Below are 15,629 nucleotides of genomic sequence, written 5' to 3'. Positions count from 1 at the left end.
GAGGAGGAGGAGGAGAACTGTGGGGTCCTTGCTGTTCTCTGAGCTGGGTGGTTTTCATGTAGATAAAACTAGGGAACATTGTCAGTGCTAGAAGGCAGAAGGAGGGAGGGAGGGAGGGAGGGAGGGAGGGAGGAAGGAAGGAAGGAAGGAAGGAAGGAAGGAAGGAAGGAAGGAAGGAAAGAAGGAAGGAAGGAAGGAAGGAAGGAAGGAAGGAAGGACTGTGGGATCCTTGGTGCTCTCTGAGCTGGGTGGTTTTCTTGCAGACGTTTCATGACCCAACTAGGGAACATCATCAGGGCTAGAAGGCTGGGGGGTTTGTGGAGGAGGAGGAGGAAGAGGAGGAGGAGGAGGAGAAGGAGAAGGAGAAGAAGAAGAAGAAGAAGAAGAAGAAGAAGAAGAAGAAGAAGAAGAAGAAGAAGAAGAAGAAGAAGAAGAAGAAGAAGAACAACAACAACAACAACAACAACAACAACAACAACAACAACAACAACAACAACCGGCTCTAGTCACCAATAGCCCACCCACCCCCTTCCACTACCTTGTTGTTGAGATCCTGGGACGCTAGAGAGGGGAAAGCCAATGTAAGCTGCCCTGTGCATCAAAGGAGGAAGGTCCTTCCGAAGTCAGAAATAAAATTCATCGCCCTACAAGGAAGGCGAGGCTACAAAACCGCAGAGGTCAGGACTACTTTGATTGTAAAGCTGTAGCAACAGCATCCGGCACGTCCGAGTGGGCTTCCCCACTCCCCTCGCCTTCCTTTCCTATGAAGCAGGAAGAGGCTTGTCTTGTTCACGTTACTTTCCAAGCCAAGCCTCAAGCCCCATTTATCGGACTGCTGCATTTGGGGGGGGGGGGGCGGGAGGAACTTCCTCCTGTCCTTCAAGGCCTACATCTAAAACACACACACACACACACACACACACACACGAAGGCAGCTTGGCGAAAGCCTTCCAGGAATCAGGCTCGGCTGACAGGAAGGAGCTTCCCCACCTCTGGCCTGGCGGCGCACACATCTCGGCGTAGTATTTAATCTTGGGTTCGGTCCCGCTGGTCCGAAGGGTGGCCACGCAGCCGTTTTGAAAGGTGAAGGTGATCATCTGGCTGCTTTTGCTGACGGGCAACACCTGGCGAGGGAGGAAAAGACACCGGGAATCACAACTCCTCTCCCAAAAAATATCGGACCCCATCTTGGCCCGCACGGATGCCTGAAATCGGAACAGAAAGGGTTTCGGGGGACGGGGGAGGTGGGGGAGACGTATGTCTATACTTTTATCCCACCTGTGTTACCTTTTACAAGGCGGGGAACGTATCCAAGACGCCTCCCTCCTCTTATTTCCCCCACGACAACCAGTCAATGAGGTGAGCTGGAGCCAGGGTTGGACCCAGCTGGCTTTTGTGCCTAAGGTGGGACTAGAACTCACCATCTCCTAGTGATTGGCTCAAAGTCACCTAGCCGGGTTTCGTGCCTGAGGCGGGACTAGAACTCACCGTCCCCTGGTGATTGGCCCAAAGTCACCTAGCCGGCTTTCATGCCTGAGGCGGGACTAGAACTCACCGTCTCCTAGTGACTGGCCTAAAGTCACCCAGTTGGCTTTTGTGCCTAAGGCAGGATTAGAATTTACCATCTCCTAGTGATTGGCCCAAAGTCACCCAGCTGGCTTTTATGCCTAAGGCGTAACTAGAACTCACCGTCTCCTAGTGATTGGCTTAAAGTCACCCAGTTGGCTTTTGTGCCTAAGGCAGGACTAGAATTCACCGTCTCCTGGTGATTGGCCCAAGGTCACCCAGCTGGCTTTCATGGCTAAGATGGGACTAGAACTCACTGTCGCCTGGTCTTTAGGCTGGGGATTTAATCACTAGAACAAACAGGCTGTCCATTTCAGTTGGATGCTTTGTGTATTTAAAATGCAAGGTGAATAAGGAAGTAAAAATCAGTTACTATACTCTGCATTACATCCTATTCTAGCGAACTTCAGAGGCTTAACACCGGCTAAGAAGGTTTACAGGTAGTCCTCGGCTTAAGACCAAGCATTAAACGACTTTCAAAGTTACAACAGACCTAGGTGCAGGTACGCGTGGCCCAGATTTGAACTTCCAACGGTGAAGCTTCCCCTGTGGCCATGTGACCGCGCTTGAGGTGCTTTGGCAGCCAGCCTGCGTTGACAGCCTTTTGCTGCATCCCGTGGCCACGGTGCTGCATTTTACAACGGTTTTCCGGGAATCTGGCGTTTACTTTCAGTTTTCAGCAAAAGGCGGCACAGAGTAAATGGTGGGGTCACTTAACGGCCGTGGCATTCGCTTAACGCCCGCCACACACAAAAAAAGGTCATAAAATCCACTTTACGACCATTGTGACTTACAACCGTAACTGGCATGCTCCGTTACGGTCCTAACACAAAGACTAACTGCGTTTTGATTAGAGGAAATTGGCGCCGGTTTCTGCGGAAACAGAACAGATCTGGAATTTCGCCAAAGGAATCTGGGATTTGCATGTAATTCGGGCAGCAGCCTGATAACCTAATTTGTGCATTACAGAGCAGGATATAAGCCGAGGCGCGTGCATTCCCCTGATCTGCAGTGCAGGAGACCTCGACTTACGAACGCAACTAGGACGATTCCCGCTGCTAAGCAAAGGCAGCTGTTAGATGAGTCGCAGCCAATTGTTACAACCTTTTTCGCCCCCATGGTTAAGCAGTTGTTTAAGTGGGCTGCACAGTCATTAAGCAAATCCAGCTTCTCCCGTTGCCAGAAGCGGGCTGGGAAGGCCACAAAGGGTGATCATCACGTGATCCCGGGATGCTGCAACGGTTGCAAATACTTGCGGACTGACGAGCACCCTAATTTTATTTTATTTTTTTACAAAAAGATTTATTGGTTTTCTAATCTTACAATTACATATTTGAAAAGCAATGTGGCGGCTGGGTAACAATAATTCAATTTCATGCAAATATCATTAGTACAAATCTCAAACTAATACACGCTGAAACCTTGAAATGAAAAAAAAAATGTCGGTTACTAAATTTAAGGTATTTGGAAATTATTAGAAAACAAGAAATTCACACTGTATTATCAATTCGTTGGTGTAGATGGTAAGATTGTAAATAAGACAGGACGCGTGCCCTGAACACCAGACTTTGTGAGGAGTTGTGATACAGAGAATTGGGGTCATTTAAAATTGGGAAATGATAAATACCAAACGTTAAATTTGAGTATTAACGGAATTAAAATTGGGGAAAAAGTTACTAGGTTATCGATTGTCTAATAGATTGAGTCTTAAAACAATTAAGATACACACAAATTAAAAACTATTGATAAATGTAAGAAAGTTGTTTTGATTTGATAGTTAGAATAAAAAATTGTGTTAACTTAAATAAGAGGCAGTACATATTAAGGGGAAAAAGAGAGGAAATATTTACAAGCACTCTAATTTTAAACAGAAGGCACTTCTCTAGTCACCAACCCCCGGTCCGTGGATGGTACCGGGCCGCGGCATGCCAGCAACCGGTCCACACAAACAAGCAAAGCCCGGTCCGGTGGATGCAGGCAGCACACAAAACCACGCACCCTCCAGTCTGTGGAAAAACCTCTCCCCACGGAAGCGGTCCCTGGTGCCCCAAAGGTTGGGGGGCTCTGCCCTAGAGCATACGTAAAAAGGGAATGAAGTTGTAAAAGAGCTCGTTTCAAAGAAGAAATTAAACCTTTCCAGAACTAGCCAAACCTAAAGCTTCGGTCACTTGGCGCCAAAAGACGGAAACCAACTTACCGATTTTTTCTTTAACTGGCTGCTGTCGTAGCCGGTGGTGACATCCCGGACATGGAGAATACTATAGGTCCCGCAAGAGGTCGGGTACGAATCAGGCATATCAAAGTTTCGGAGCCTTTCAAATATCCTTTTGATTGTAGGGGGATCGTAACACAGGAAGTAGGAGGTTTTCGAAATGTGGTAGCCGTACCTATCAGAAGGCAGGACAGAAATGGCAGTGAGAACAATTAATCAAGGGAAAGGACAGAATAGAATAGAATAGAATAGAATAGAATAGAATAGAATAGAATAGAATAGAATAGAATAGAATAGAATAGAATAGAATAGAATAGAATAGAATAGAATAGAATAGAATAGAAGTTGGAAGGGACCTTGGAGGTCTTCTAGTCCAGCCCCCAGCTCGAGCAGGCGAGCCTATGCCAATAATAGAAGAACAGAATAGAATAGAAAATACAGACTAGACTAGACTAGACTAGACTACAATAGAATAGAAATACAGAATAGAATAAGAATAGAATAGAATAGAATAGAATAGAATAGAATAGAATAGAATAGAATAGAATAGAATAGAATAGAATAGAATAAGAATAGAATAGAATAGAATAAGAATAGAATAGAATAGTATATGAACAGATTAGACTAGACTAGTATTACAGAATAACGAATAGAATAGAATAGAATAGAATAGAATAGAATAGAATAGAATAGAATAGAATAGAATAGAATAGAATAGAATAGAATAAATATGGAATAGAATAGAACAGAATTACAGAATAGAATTGCAGAATAAAATTACAGAATACAATAGAACAGAACATGAACAGAATAGAATATGAACAGAATAGACTAGTATTACAGAATAGAGAATAAAATTACAGAATAGAATAAAATTACAGAATAGAACAGAATTACAGAATAGAATAGGAATAGAATAGAATAGAAATGGAAATTAGACTAGATTAGACTAGACTAGAATAGTTGGAAGGGACCTTGTAGGTCATCTAGTCCAGCCCCTTGCCCAAGCAGGAGTCCCTACATCATTTCTGACAAATGGCTGTCCAGTCTCTTCTTAAAAACCTGTAGTGATGAAGCACCCACAGCATCTAAAGGCAATTTCTGTTCCACTGGTTGATTGTCCTCCCTGTCAGGAAATTTCTCCTTATTTCCAGGCTAAATCTCTCCCTGATCAGTTGTGGGTGCTCCATCAAGGGAGGGTTTTCAAGAAGAGACTGGACAGCCCTTTGTCTGAAAAGGGATAAGGTTTCCTGCCTGAGCAAGGGGTTGGACTAGAAGACCTCCGAGGTCCCTTCCAACTCTGTTATTCTATCTATTGTCTATGGAGAGTCTCAATCATCCGGGTCACAATTGTCCCAAAGGTGCTTTTTTTTAAAAGGCAACTGGAACTTTCTTGATTTTTCCTTGGATTTTTTTCCCAAGCATCCAAGCAAGTCGTTACCTTTTTTTTTTTTTTGCTTGGGGGGGAACACCTTTGGGACTTTGGATCCATTTAGATCTATTCCAAGCTGGTCTACTTTGGATTTTTTTCTGAGCAGGCCATGTCTCTAGGCAGAATCTCTTAGCAGCTACCAAAGAACAAGCAGCGTGCCTATGTGAACGTGTGTTCCAGTTATGCAATAAAAAAGTTTCCTCTGCTGCCGTTTGCACGTCCTGAATCCAGGACAGCCAAGGACTTACGTTTTATAGATCTCCGTTAGCTGGTGGGCCAGTGTTTGGCCCTTGGTGTCCAGCCAGGTGGCCATTTCTGCTATGACCACAGCCGCGCTGACGCCATCTTTGTCCAGCACGGAGGTGCCGCACATGAAGCCTGAAAACCAAACACATCCAGTTCAAAGGACAGCAGTTTGTCGATTATAGCAGCCCTCAAGCTTGAAAAATCAAACCCCGTAAATGAACAACGGCTAAAAAACAACAACAGAGGAATAGCAGAATTCTGGGATCATTTTTGGCAAACTGGAAGTCGCTTTCCAGGGTCCCCCAGCGGTGCAAAATTGGACGTGGAAGACAGAGCTCACCTTCCAAACGTCCGTGGCGACCGCGTCGGCAAAATTCTGGTATCATTTTCATAGCTTTTATTTTTATTGATTTTACTGAGAAGCCCAGAGTCGTTCGTTGAGATGGGAGGCAATAGAAATGGAATAAATAAGTAAATCAATCAATGATAAGCCTGTATTTTCATGCTTACTGGCTGAGTATGCCATCCCAAACCAGGGACAAGGTGAAAAGAGACAGACTTTCCCAAGGATTCTGCCAAGATGAAATAATTTTAACCAAAAGACATCCGGAGGAGTCACTGAGCGTTCCTGAGAATGTATTTATTTGCTGATCATTAAACAAATGTATACATCAGCTCAACTCATACGTAGGTGACTCCTGGTGACTTGGAAAACTATACATTCGGTGTAACAATTACGTTCAGTGCTGACAGCCGCCACAAACTGTGCACATCCCAGCCTAAAAATTGCTGCCTGCTTAGCGGGCAGAACTGTGCAGGGCTTCAGAAATAATCTGGAAAAGCTCCTTTACAACCGATAAGGGCGGGCCCATTTTTTCAGCCAATCTAAGCAGCCTCAATTTTGCCTAGCTGCCCCTCTACGGCTGCCGTGTGAACCCAGGGAAAGATGCAGCTGCTTTAAAGCACTGCAGAGATGGGCAATGTTAGCGCCCTCAATTTTTCCAAGGGACCTTTTTTCAGAAACAATTTCCAAGCACCGGCTTCTTCCCCTGTCCTGACCACTTTCTACAGGGGGAGAAGATCGAGAGCATCCTGTCATATGGCATCATAGTCCGGTTTGGAAGCATCCCTGCTTCAAACAGGAAGGCGGTGCAGAGTGGTGAGGACGGCAGAAAAGATCCTTGGCAGTTCCCTCCCCTCCATCCAGGACATGGCACAGAAGCGCCTGCATTTTCTGCGTCGCATGAGAAAAGCACATCTTCCTTCCCCTGTCCTGACCACTTTCTACAGAGGGACGATCGAGAGCATCCTGTCATACAGCACCACAGTCTGGTTTGGAAGCATCCCTGCTTCGGACAGGAAGGCGGTGCAGAGAGTGGTGTTGTGATTCAGGGTCAGCCTGTGGGTTCGGCAGTTGGGTCAGACGATTCAGAGGAGGAGGAGGAGGGGGGTTTTGAAGAACCTGCAGAGGACAGTTCTGAGGCTTCGCAGAGCTCTCAGCCAGGCCCCTCTCATTTGGTTACTACGCAGACCCAGCTGTGTGAGCCTGACAGCGTGGATGAAGATGACCCACAGCTGGCCCTGTTCAAGGACGCCCGACGCAGGAGGCAGTCAATCAGGAGTAAACAGAGGAAGGCAATGGGGCACCTCGGAAGGAGGCAGAGAGAAGCCACGCCTTGAACTGTTTAAAAGGGGAATGTGTGGGAGGGCTGGTTTGCTGAAGGCAACCGTATGAATAGCTCCTGTTTTGTGGTTCGTGTTTTGTTCAGTTTGCTCTGTTTTGTGTCAATAAATTTGGCAGGCTTAGTTCCAGCCTTTTGCCTTTGTAAAGGGGTTGTCCCTGCCTTTTCTGCAGGGCCGGTAGTAGGCTGGAACAGAACAAGTGTTGAGGACAGTAAGAACAGATCCTTGGCAGTTCCCTCCCCTCCATCCAGGACGTGGCACAGAAGCGTTGCTTGAGCAGGGTCCGTAAGATTGTCTGGGACACTACACACCCTCTTCACGACCTGTTTTCCTTGTTCCCTTCCGGGAAGAGGGGGCTTCGTGGTATCCGCAGCAGAACATCCAGATTCAGCCACAGTTTCATTCCATAGAGCATTCCTGTGTGAGGTCCCTGGGTCAACCATGCTTGACTCAAGTAACGGGGCTGAGTAAGCACAGATTAGCTCTTAATTCAGGATATCTGGAGAACGCTCTCACCGCAAGCAGGGACAACATGCTGCACATCCTATCAGTCAGGGAGTTTTGACTGGCAGGATCTAGGAGGCCTTCTCAGCTGCTATCCCCAAATTATGGAACATCCTACACCGAGAGGCGAGGGGAGGCTCCCCCCCCGAACGTCTGGGTTTCTTTGTTGTTGATGTTGTTAGTTGCAAAGTCGTTTCCGACCCCTCGCGACCCTATGGACAATGTTCCTCCAGGCCTTCCTGTCCTCTACCATCTTCTGGAGTCCATTTAAGCTCACACCTACTGCTTCAGTGACTCCATCCAGCCACCTCCTTCTCTGTCGTCCCCTTCTTCTATTGCCCTCAACCTTTCCCAGCATTAGGCTCTTCTCCAGTGAGTCCTTCCTTCTCATTAGGTGGCCAAAGGATTTGAGTTTCAACTTCAGGATCTGGCCTTCTAAAGAGCAGTCAGGGTTGATCTCCTCTAGGACTGACCGGTTTGATCGCCTTGCAGTCCAAGGGACTTGCAGGAGTCTTCTCCAGCACCAGAGTTCAAAGGCCTCATGGGGATCTAAAAGTATGATGCAGCCCTGCTGCCATGTTAACTTCCCAGCCTTCGAATTTTAATCTGATTTATTTGTACTTGGTAAGTTTTAACTTGCATTTTAACTCTCTTTTTTAAGCTACGCTTTTATTCATGTATTTATGTAGTTTTTTTTTAATGTTGCTGTAAACCGACCTCCCAGAGACATTTAGATGAGACAGGCAGTGTAGAAATCAAATGTGAGTGATTGAATGAATGAATGAATGAATGAATGAATGAAATAACTACCAACCCCACCCGATAATCTAATGGCAAAATACAAAGACAAATTTCTCAAGAGGGGATGTCTGCTGCCAGACTTTCCTGACAGCACACAACGACCAAAACAGGAAAAGTGCAGGATATTAAAATTAGACCAACTTCAGTGAAGAAGGAAACGCTACTAACAGCTACTTCCAAAAGGACTTCCGGTCCTGCGCACAGCGCAGCAGTTGAGGGGTTTGGGGACTCCGTGCCCTCCAGCTGAGTTTCTTCCTGTTAGGGGACCCTAAATGGGCCAGAAGCCACCCGGGAGATGTGGCAATGAAGGAAGGAAGTCCCAGGGAACTTGGAGAGACGGGGGTCGACCTGATCGGTCCAGGAGAAGCCTTCCAGAAACAACAGGAGAAAGGCTAGCCTAACTCCAGAGTCTAGCCCAGGGTAGGCAACCTTGGCACTTTTATGACTGGTGGACTTCAACTCCCAGAATTCCTCAGCCAGCATGGGGGAAACTATGGCCCATCATGACTTGGGAACTTCAACTCCCAGAATTGCTGAGCCAGCATGGGGAAACTATGGCCTCTTTATGTCTTACGGACTTCAACTCCCAGAATTCCTGAGCCAGCATGGCTCAGCTTGGAAACCTCTCCCTTTCCCCTCAGCATGGCTGGCTCAGGAATTCTGGGAGTTGAAGTCCACAAGTCATAAAAGAGCCAAGGTTGCCTAGCCCTGGACTAGCCCAAGCCGTGAGTAACCGAAGTCAAAAGCACTATTTTAAGCTGATCGTAAACAACGTGCTTGAATCTGGGTAAGAACATTGATTTTCTCTATCCTACCTATTAACTTTCCTGAAGGGGAGAAATTCCCAAGAAGCAAAAAAACCCTTTGAGAGAGAAGGAGGGGTTTTTTTGCCCCACCCTTTGCTAAGAGAAGTGGAGAATTGAACCTTTCATGGAGGAATAAAATCTGAAAAATGAACCAGTGCTGACACCTACTGGTGGATGAGGAGTATGACAGTCATGGTAAAATCTGGGGGCAAAAAACTAATCTTGACTTGTGACCTTCAAAACTTTTAACAATAGAGAACAGCTGTGTAGATAAAGTGAGACTTACAAACCTGAGGGAACCAAAAAACAAAACAAAACAGCTACTTCCAAAAAGTTCTACTTTGGGATTAAAAATGCTGGGAGAAATCTCGTTAAGTATTTGCTCTGGAATAGGAGGAGGAGGAGGAGGAGGACGCCACAACAGTCCAGCTCTTACCAATGGATTCTTCGAAGGCAAAAAGGACTTCTTTGCCGCTGTCCACGAGATCCTTAACCCTGCTGCCGATCCATTTGAAGCCGGGGAGGGTCTCCTGAAATGAGACAGGGAGATGCATCTTTCAGAAGACCGTACAGGGGTGGCTCACACGCCGCGGCGAGCTGGCTTAACCGAGGGATTCAGTCCACCAGGCCTGGCACAGCACAGGCAACCTTAAACCTCTGGGCGTGTTACGTTGACTTGAGAGTAAACCCCATTGAGTTCAGCCAGGCCTCCTAACAAATACAGAGGGTCCTTGACTAATAATAATAATAATAATAATAATAATAATAATAATAATAATAATAATAATAATAATAATAATAATAATAATAATAATAATAATAATAATAATAATAATATAAAGTTGGAAGGGACCTTGGAGGTCATCTAGTCCAACCCCCTGCTCAGGCAGGAAACCCTATACCATTTCAGGCAAATGGCTGTCCAGTCTCTTCTTAAAAACCTCCAGTGTTGGAGCATTCACCACCTCTGGAGGCAGGTGGTTCCACTGGTTAATTGTTCTAACTGTCAGGAAGTTTCTCCTTAGTTCTAGGTTGCTTCTCTCCTTGACTAGTTTCCATCCGTTGCTTCTTGTCCTGCCTTCGGCTGCTTTGGAGAATAGCTTGACTCCCTCCTCTTTGGGGCAGCCCCTGAGATATTGGAACACTGCTATCATGTCACCCCTCACCCTTCTCTTCATTAAACTACACATACCCAATTCCAGCAACCGTTCCCTATATGTTTTAGCCTCCAGCCCCCTAATCATCTTTGTTGCTCTTCTCTGTACCCTTTCTAGAGTCTCGACATCTTTTTTACATCGTGGTGACCAAAACTGGATGCAGTATTCTGACCAGACTTGAGCCCAAAATTTCCACTGCTAAGAGAGAGACAGCTGTTGAGTGAGTTTTGCTCAGTTTTATGACCTTTCTTGCCACGGTTGTTAAGCGAATCACTGCAGCTATTAGGACCCAGTTGTTAAGTGGATCTGGCTTCCCCGTTGAGTTAGCTTGTTAGAAGGTCACAAAAGGAGATCACGTGACAACCAGCTGCCTGCAATTAGTGCAGGTTCGAGTCCCACCAGGCTCAAGGTTGACTCAGCCTTCCATCCTTCCGAGGTAGGTAAAAGGAGGACCCAGATTGTTGGGGGGCAATAAGCTGACTTTGTAATAATGCTGCTTGGGGGGGGCGAAAGCCCTAATAAGCAGGCATATACATAGAATGAAGGCTATTGCTAAGCACGTTTGATTTGTGCTTCTTAGATTGTAAGCCGCCCTGAGTCTTCGGAGAAGGGCGGGATATAAATGGGATTAAAATAAAAAAATAAAAATAAACTCTGATCCCGTGACCGCGGGGATGCTCCCACTGTGAAAACTGGTCCTAAGTCGCTTTTTTCTCAATGCCACTATAACTTTGAATGGTCACTAAACGAATGGCTGTAAGCTGAGGGCTACCTGCATGTGCAGGAAACTGCTGGGGTTGAGGGCCACGATCCATGGCAGTTCTGAGGATTCCTGCTCACAGCAGATGTGGCCAGTGGTTGCTCACAAGGCAGGTATTCCCCAAACACACACACACGTACAAAAATCACGCACCATCACCAAGTCTTGTGGGGGGGGGACTCGGTTTGGGACCAAACTGTAGGAGGAACCTGTGTTTTATAAGCACGACTGAGGATCTCGGGGGCTCATGTGGTTAGGATGTTGGGCTGACGATTAGCAGGCACCTGTTTGAGACCTGGTTGCTGCCATGGACAAGGTGAGCTGCCGTCACACACTCCGGGTCCTGCCGACCCAACAGTTCAGAAACAGGCAACCGTGAGTAGGTAGGTGGGCGACTTAATGGGGACGTGAAAAGAGCCACTTCGGTAGGTGACTTAATGGGAACGTGAAAGGAGCCCCCAATGAGGCTTCCCCAGGCAACGGTGATGTCGCTGTTCAAGCCTGTTGTGATTCCTCGCCAGCCTGTGGATCCGGCAGCTAAGTCTGAGCAATCAGATGAGGAGGAGGCTCCTGGAGTGACAGTAGAATCAGAGGAAGGCTCTGAGGAGCTCCAAGACGTACAGTCGGACGAAGAGCCCGGCCCCTCTACTCGCCCTCAGGCTGAAACGCAACTGTGCTGGGAGTCTGAGTTGGACAGCGACAAAGCACAGCTGGGACAAATCCAGGATGCACGAAAGTGCCGGCAAGAGAAGTGAGCAGGACAGAGGGATGCAATGGGGTGGCTCCAAAGGCAAAGGAGAAGGCCTTAGGAAGCCAGGCCTGGGCTGAATTATAAAAGGGAAGGTGTGGGAAGTGCTGGTTGCCGAAGACCGCCGTTCGTGTTGAGGATGGAGTTTCTGTGAACTGGGTTTGTTTGCCTTGGACACTGACTCAGGTCTGTGAGAATAAAAGGGGTTTTGGTTGTTTCCTGCCTGTTTCTTGGAAGAGGGGTTTCTCCTTGTGAACATAACCAGGACTCACGTGGGCTGGGACAGAAAAAAGCCTTTCTACCGAACAGCGTTCCGGTGCTACAAACGTGACTGTCGTGCCAGTAACCAGGGTGACCGGTGATCAGGATTGAATGACCCTCCTCCAAACATCTCAAGGTTTCCCTCTCGGATGCCCCGAGGCCACTCAGGAGCACGGCGCCAAAGAGGAGACGCCGGACCCCCACCACCACTCACTTCAAAATGAAATCCTTCCTTGAGAGCGATGGCCTGGAGGATTTTGGAGGAGACGGTGGTGGCCAACATGTAAACGTTCTTCACGTCGGCTTCCTTGGGACAATTTTCTTTCCAACAAGTAAACATCCACCAGCCAAACAAAGCGGCCAGCTCGTTCCCGGTGAAGACTTTCCAGCGGCCACTGAGGAAGAAAGGGGACAAGGTAAAAAGGTTTAACCAGACCACCGGTGGTCAAGCCACGGGCACCTCCTTAGCCACTCACGTTTCCTGTTGTTCGGCCACCGCTAGCCTGTCCGCATCAGGATCCGTAGCCACAACCACTCGCGCTCCCTCTTTCTCTGCCAGCCGCAAAGACAGTTCCTGGAAGAGTCGCCATGCAAAAGAGCCATATCAGAGTGTTGACCCCAGCTGATCTCATTGGAGAAGGCAAACAGGCCCCCGCCGCCCCCTAATTCCTGTAGCCCAGAGCCCTGCGAAGGCAAAACCTACCAACACCGATTCCCCTTCTTCGGGATTGGGACATTTGACCGTGGAAAAATCTGGATCCGGATCTTTTTGTTCGGGGACCGGAATGGGGGGCTGGAAGCCAAAGGCCTGGAAAGCCAGCTGCACGTAGTCGTGTCCCACCCCGTGGAAAGAGGTGTGCACAAACTTCAAGGGGGTCTTTGGGTTCAGCTCCCTACAATGGAAAAAACGGCAGGAAGAAAGCCTGAGAGGCCAACTGGGGAGGGGAGAATTTGCACGAAAAGAGCAGCAGAGGAGCCGACTTCCTCCAGGCTGGGCTGCAGAAATGTAGGCTGCAAGTCGAATGCAACCAGGCTCTCCGCTTCACCGGGACTAACCTGCAGTTGGTCCCTGTCCAATCAAAAAAAAAAAAAACGCCGGGGAATTTCTAGAAGCCTGGCACTCGGACAAATCAGCCATCGACAGACACGTAGACCTTAACAACATCTACAGACTATGCAAAAGGGACAGTCCACCAGCCCAAAAGAGGAAAAAAAGACTCCAGCACTCAGAGCACCATCGACTAACTCCAAGGCCAACTTCAGACTAACCATCAAGCAAGCAGGATCCCAATCAAGAAAATGCCAAAGAGCCATCAGTTAACAGCCCAACCAAAGAATCCCTAAGACCGGCCCCCTCCCGCCCAGATAGGCAAGACACCACCGAATGTAAACTGACAGCAAACAGCACTCCTTACTAGCACTGATGAGGTTACCTAGTTAGGGTCATGAAATGTCTGCAAGAAAACCACCCAGCTCAGAGAGCACCAAGGACCCACCACCTCCTCTTCCTCCTCCTCCTCCTCCTCACCCCTTTATCCTCCTCCTCCACTCTGCAAGCCCCTCTCCCATCTAGCACTGATGAGGTTCCCTAGTGGGGTCATGAAACATCTGCAAGAAAACGAGCAAGCTCAGAGAGCACCAAGGACCCCTCATTTCTTCCTTCCTTCCTTCCTTCCTTCCTTCCTTCCTTCCTTCCTTCCTTCCTTCCTTCCTTCCTTCCTTCCTTCCTTCCTTCCTTCCTCTTCCTTCTCCCTCCTTGCACTGATGATGTTCCCTAGTTGGGTCATGAAACATCTGCAAGAAAACCAGCAACCTCAGAGAGCACCAAGGACCCACCACCTCCTCCTCCTCCTCCTCCTCCTCACCCCTTTATCCTCCTCCTCCACTCTGCAAGCCCCTCTCCCTTCTAGCACTGATGATGTTCCCTAGTTGGGTCATGAAACATCTGCAAGAAAACGAGCAAGCTCAGAGAGCACCAAGGACCCCACAGTCCTTCCTTCCTTCCTTCCTTCCTTCCTTCCTTCCTTCCTTCCTTCCTTCCTTCCTTCCTTCCTTCCTTCCTTCCTTCCTCTCCTCCTCCTTTCTAGCCCTGATGATGTTCCCTAGTTGGGTCATGAAACGTCTGCAAGAAAACAAGCAAGCTCAGAGAGCACCAAGGACCCCTCATTTCAACCCTGAGCCACAAATATTCTCCTTCACTGCTACCTACAGTTGGTCCTCGACTTACAACCATTCGTTTCATGACTCTTCAAAGTTACAACAGCATTGAAAAAAATGACGCATGACTTCTTTTTTTTCACGCTTACGACCGCTGCAGCCTCCCCATGGTCAACCAGTCTCTCTCTCTCTCTCAGCACAACCTACCTCATAGGGTTGCTGTTGTGGGGAAAATAGGAGGAGGAAGGAGTATTGGGTATGTTCAACACTTAAAGTTATTCATAAAATTAATAAAGGCGGGTTAAACATGTAATCAACAAAATAAAGAGGAAGGCGGTTCCCAAGCAACAGCCCTGGCGTGACACACGTTACAGTTGAAGTTCAGGGAAAACAGAAATATGTCATTTCCAACAGATGAAACTCTTCAAAGAACTTTGAGGCGTTGCCTTAAAGCAGGGCTTTTCAACCAGTGGTACAGGTACCACCTGTGGTACATCAGCACCTGGTAGGTGGTAGGTGACCATCCTAGAAAAGTGGTAGCAGGGGAGGGGAATGAGGTAGCACCGCACAAGCCTGAGCGAGAGACGGCTGGAGCTGCAGGGCTGTCGGGGCTCAGCGGAAGCACCAGGATCCAGCTGGAGCTCAACACTGATCCTGGCGTGTCTGCTGAGCCCGGAAGAAACGCCGATCAGCTGGAATGTTGCAGCATCTCCAGGGTCTTGTGATTTACATTCAGATGCTTGGCAACTGATTCCTATTTATGATGGTCACAGTGTCCCAGGGTCATGTGAAGTGACCAAAACCTGCTGCAACCACCCAGCAGAGGGGGTGATGGGATAAAAACTTACTTTTTGGGGGGTCATGAAGTTTTTGACACTTTGCTAGGCGACTGGTGGTACTTGGATGTTGCCATATCCCAAAAGTGGTACAATGGGTGACAAGGTTGAAAAGCCCTGCCTTAAAGGATCTTTATTTGAGTAGCATAACATCGGCACTAACACAGTGGAAGCCAAAATCTGAATTCCCCTCCCCGAGCACAAACTAACAAAGCATAATTCCCTCCTCCAATTAGCAGTCATAAATCACATGCCCCAATTAGTTTGAAAGGCAGGCTTCCCCTCCAGTTCTCCAGCCCGCCAATTCTTTATCATCTCTTATTTCGATAACCTTGGTTCTCACGCTAGGTTCAGCCTTGTTATGTCTAGCTAAAGTCTCACGCACCTTCCTCCCCTCAGCATCATCTAATTCTAACTCTAATTCTAAAAGTAAAACAGAAGAAGGAAAATGGCGGCATCT

The 15,629-nt window shown here is 47.7% G+C and overlaps 1 protein-coding gene across 1 annotated transcript in view; it reads right to left on the bottom strand.

Moving 5' to 3' along the window:
• The window catches only part of PGM2L1 (phosphoglucomutase 2 like 1), a 212,749-nt gene that overhangs the window by 2,621 nt on the left and 194,499 nt on the right, over positions 1-15,629 (bottom strand). The window contains exons 8-14 of the mRNA XM_081327826.1: positions 12,880-13,069; positions 12,653-12,750; positions 12,391-12,571; positions 9,687-9,780; positions 5,459-5,588; positions 3,764-3,953; positions 928-1,124 (exon numbers count right to left, since the gene is read on the bottom strand). Of these exons, the coding sequence (XP_081183952.1) occupies positions 928-1,124; positions 3,764-3,953; positions 5,459-5,588; positions 9,687-9,780; positions 12,391-12,571; positions 12,653-12,750; positions 12,880-13,069 (1,080 nt within the window). The remainder of the gene's footprint in view (positions 1-927; positions 1,125-3,763; positions 3,954-5,458; positions 5,589-9,686; positions 9,781-12,390; positions 12,572-12,652; positions 12,751-12,879; positions 13,070-15,629) is intronic.

Source organism: Vipera berus (genome assembly GCF_964194415.1).
Source record: "Vipera berus genome assembly, chromosome: 4".
Lineage (NCBI taxonomy): Eukaryota > Metazoa > Chordata > Lepidosauria > Squamata > Viperidae > Vipera > Vipera berus.
This window is presented reverse-complemented; position numbering and strand designations above follow the sequence as displayed.